This window comes from Micromesistius poutassou (genome assembly GCF_964030765.1).
Source record: "Micromesistius poutassou genome assembly, chromosome: 14".
NCBI classification, from domain to species: domain Eukaryota; kingdom Metazoa; phylum Chordata; class Actinopteri; order Gadiformes; family Gadidae; genus Micromesistius; species Micromesistius poutassou.
This window is the reverse complement of record NC_140284.1, coordinates 5,520,167-5,522,666: the sequence shown is the minus strand read 5'-3', so window position 1 is coordinate 5,522,666 and position 2,500 is coordinate 5,520,167. Positions and strand designations below refer to the sequence as shown.

The window sequence follows — 2,500 nt, the reverse complement described above, 5'->3', positions numbered from 1 at the left end:
GGCGGGGTGCCGGGGCGGGGTGCTGGGGGGTCTGATAAGCAGGGGGGGGTTTAGTGGATCGCAGGGTCCTTAAATGAACAGCGGATTGAGTCGACCACAGGGCAGGTACAATTGCATGGCAGGTGTGTTTCCAATCTCAAACAATATAAAAGTGAATTCTGGACCCTGGTTGGATGTAGGAAGAATAGTCTTTAGTCAAGTCAAACGTGAGTGTGACGATGGTATGATGTGGTGGTGGTGTTGATGGTGAATAACGACGACGATGATGATGATGATGGGGAATAATACGATAAAGATGATAAACATCTGCACGTAGGACATCCATATTCCCATCAGTCCTCTTCATCTTAATCCCTCCTCCTGTGCTCCTCCCATCTCTTCCTCCTCCCCCCCTGCCGTCCTGCCGTCTCCTCCCGCCGCGTGGCCGCCGACCAGGCGTTCGAGAACACGCTCAAGTCCTGGGAGGACAAGCTGAAGTACGACAAGGGCCCGCTGCGGCCCCACCTCTACCCGCAGCAGTCGGTGGACCTGGCCACGGAGGAGGAGGTGGCCATGGTGCAGATGTGCGCCCGCGCGGCCGAAGAGCTCATCACCAGGTACATCCGCACACACACACGCACACGCATGCATACACACACACACACACACACACACACACACACACACACACACACACACACACAGACATATGCATGCATGCACACACACACACACACTCTCACACACGCATGAATACAAACACACAGACACACGCACACATGATCAATGTATAATTGTTCCAGTCTGTGAGATGTCTGAGATGACCTTTGACCCCTTTTGCGAAACCAAACAGGATTTGTGAGGCGGCCAAGACCAACGGGATGCTGGAGCAGGAGCTGGCGCACGCCGTCAACGCCTCCTCGCACGCCATCAACAAGACCCACCCCAAGTTCCCAGAGGTCCGTCACACCACCCCACCCCCACCTACCCCACCCCCCCACCCACAGAACCCCCACCAGCCTCCCCTTCTGTCTCGCCCTCGTATGGGGAAACACTACCCCAACCCAGGGGACATGTCCTCCAAAATCCACGGCTGGAGACAAACAACAACACACAAGTTACGACCACTTTAACGTCAACACAACCGCGTTGGGTGGTCATGGCGTTCGGTACAAGCGCGGTTCAGCTCGAGCCGCGAACGCACCGCAACCCCACCCCGAGCACACATGTAAATATACAGACGGTCGGAACCTTCAACTGGCCGTCACACAGGTATACACAGTACACAAACTGTAAAACACGAGCAACAGCACGGTGGTGAGTTAGTGGTGGGAGCGTGTTTGTTTTTTAGGGTTGTGTTGTGTTCATGGACTGGAGAGGGGGAGGGGGGGGTGGTGGGGGTGTGGTGCTATCTTGCTGCCTCGTGTGGCTGTGTCCACGTCAGGGGAAAAAGGGGGGAAAAAAGATCCCCTGTTGTGTTGTTCTAATGTCGTGCTGGTCCTCCCCCTCCCTGCAGAGCCTGACCAGGAACACGGCCATCGAGGTGGCCAGCACCGTCAAGGCCCTGCACAACGAGACCGAGTCCCTCCTAGTGGGGAGGGTCTCCCTGGTGAGACACACACACACACACACACACCATCGCAGGCCCACACACACGCACACGCACACACACACACACACCATGGCAGGCCCACGCACATGCACGCACACACACACACACACACACACACACGCACCATGTCAGGCCCACTCACCCTCACACACACACACACACACACACACAAAAACACACACACACCATGTCAGGCACACACAGAAACACACACACACACACACACACACACACACACACCATGTCAGGCCCATATACTTCATATACAGTATATATAAACACTTCAATTTCTATTTCACGCGCCTCGCGTTGAGTAAAAGAAAAAACAACAACGGCGGCAAACCCCAACGGCGCGCGCGCGACCACACGAGCGTGGGAAGCGTTTCCCGGAGCAACAGACCTGTTGACGGCGTGGTCGCGCCGGCCCCCGTGTCGCGCTTTGTGTGTCTGCGCTGCAGCAACTGGACCCGCCGGAGGAGGAGCTGCTCTCCGGAGCCCTGCAGAGCGTAGAGCTGGAGCTGGGCAAGCTGGGCGAGATCCCCTGGCTCTACCACATCCTGCAGCCCAACGACGAAGAGGTGAGCGGAACCCGGCGCGCACACACACACCATACACATACCCCCGTAGACACGCACGATATACAGACACAGGAGTAGGGAGCGTACTGCGGAGAACGGCCCCCCGTCGCAACACTGCCGTACCACGGGCAAAATATGTAAACTGGGCACAGACACGGATGCTGATTAACACGCATACACGACGTGCACACATGGATGTAGAAAATAGCATGTTTTATGTGTATATGTATCTATGTATCTAATATATATATAATAACTGTCGTTACATTATTGCGAATTAAACCCATACAGGGTGACGCTGTTCATGATCCTGCTTATTAAAGGCTTCTTA

The 2,500-nt window shown here is 55.2% G+C and overlaps 1 protein-coding gene across 1 annotated transcript in view; it reads left to right on the top strand.

Annotated features, from left to right (window-relative positions):
• Positions 1–2,500, top strand: part of dgkh (diacylglycerol kinase, eta) — a gene marked incomplete at its 5' end in the record, with an annotated part of 52,097 nt that overhangs the window by 41,307 nt on the left and 8,290 nt on the right. The window contains 4 exons of the mRNA XM_084478453.1: positions 436–596; positions 833–938; positions 1,496–1,588; positions 2,050–2,169. Of these exons, the coding sequence (XP_084334579.1) occupies positions 436–596; positions 833–938; positions 1,496–1,588; positions 2,050–2,169 (480 nt within the window). The remainder of the gene's footprint in view (positions 1–435; positions 597–832; positions 939–1,495; positions 1,589–2,049; positions 2,170–2,500) is intronic.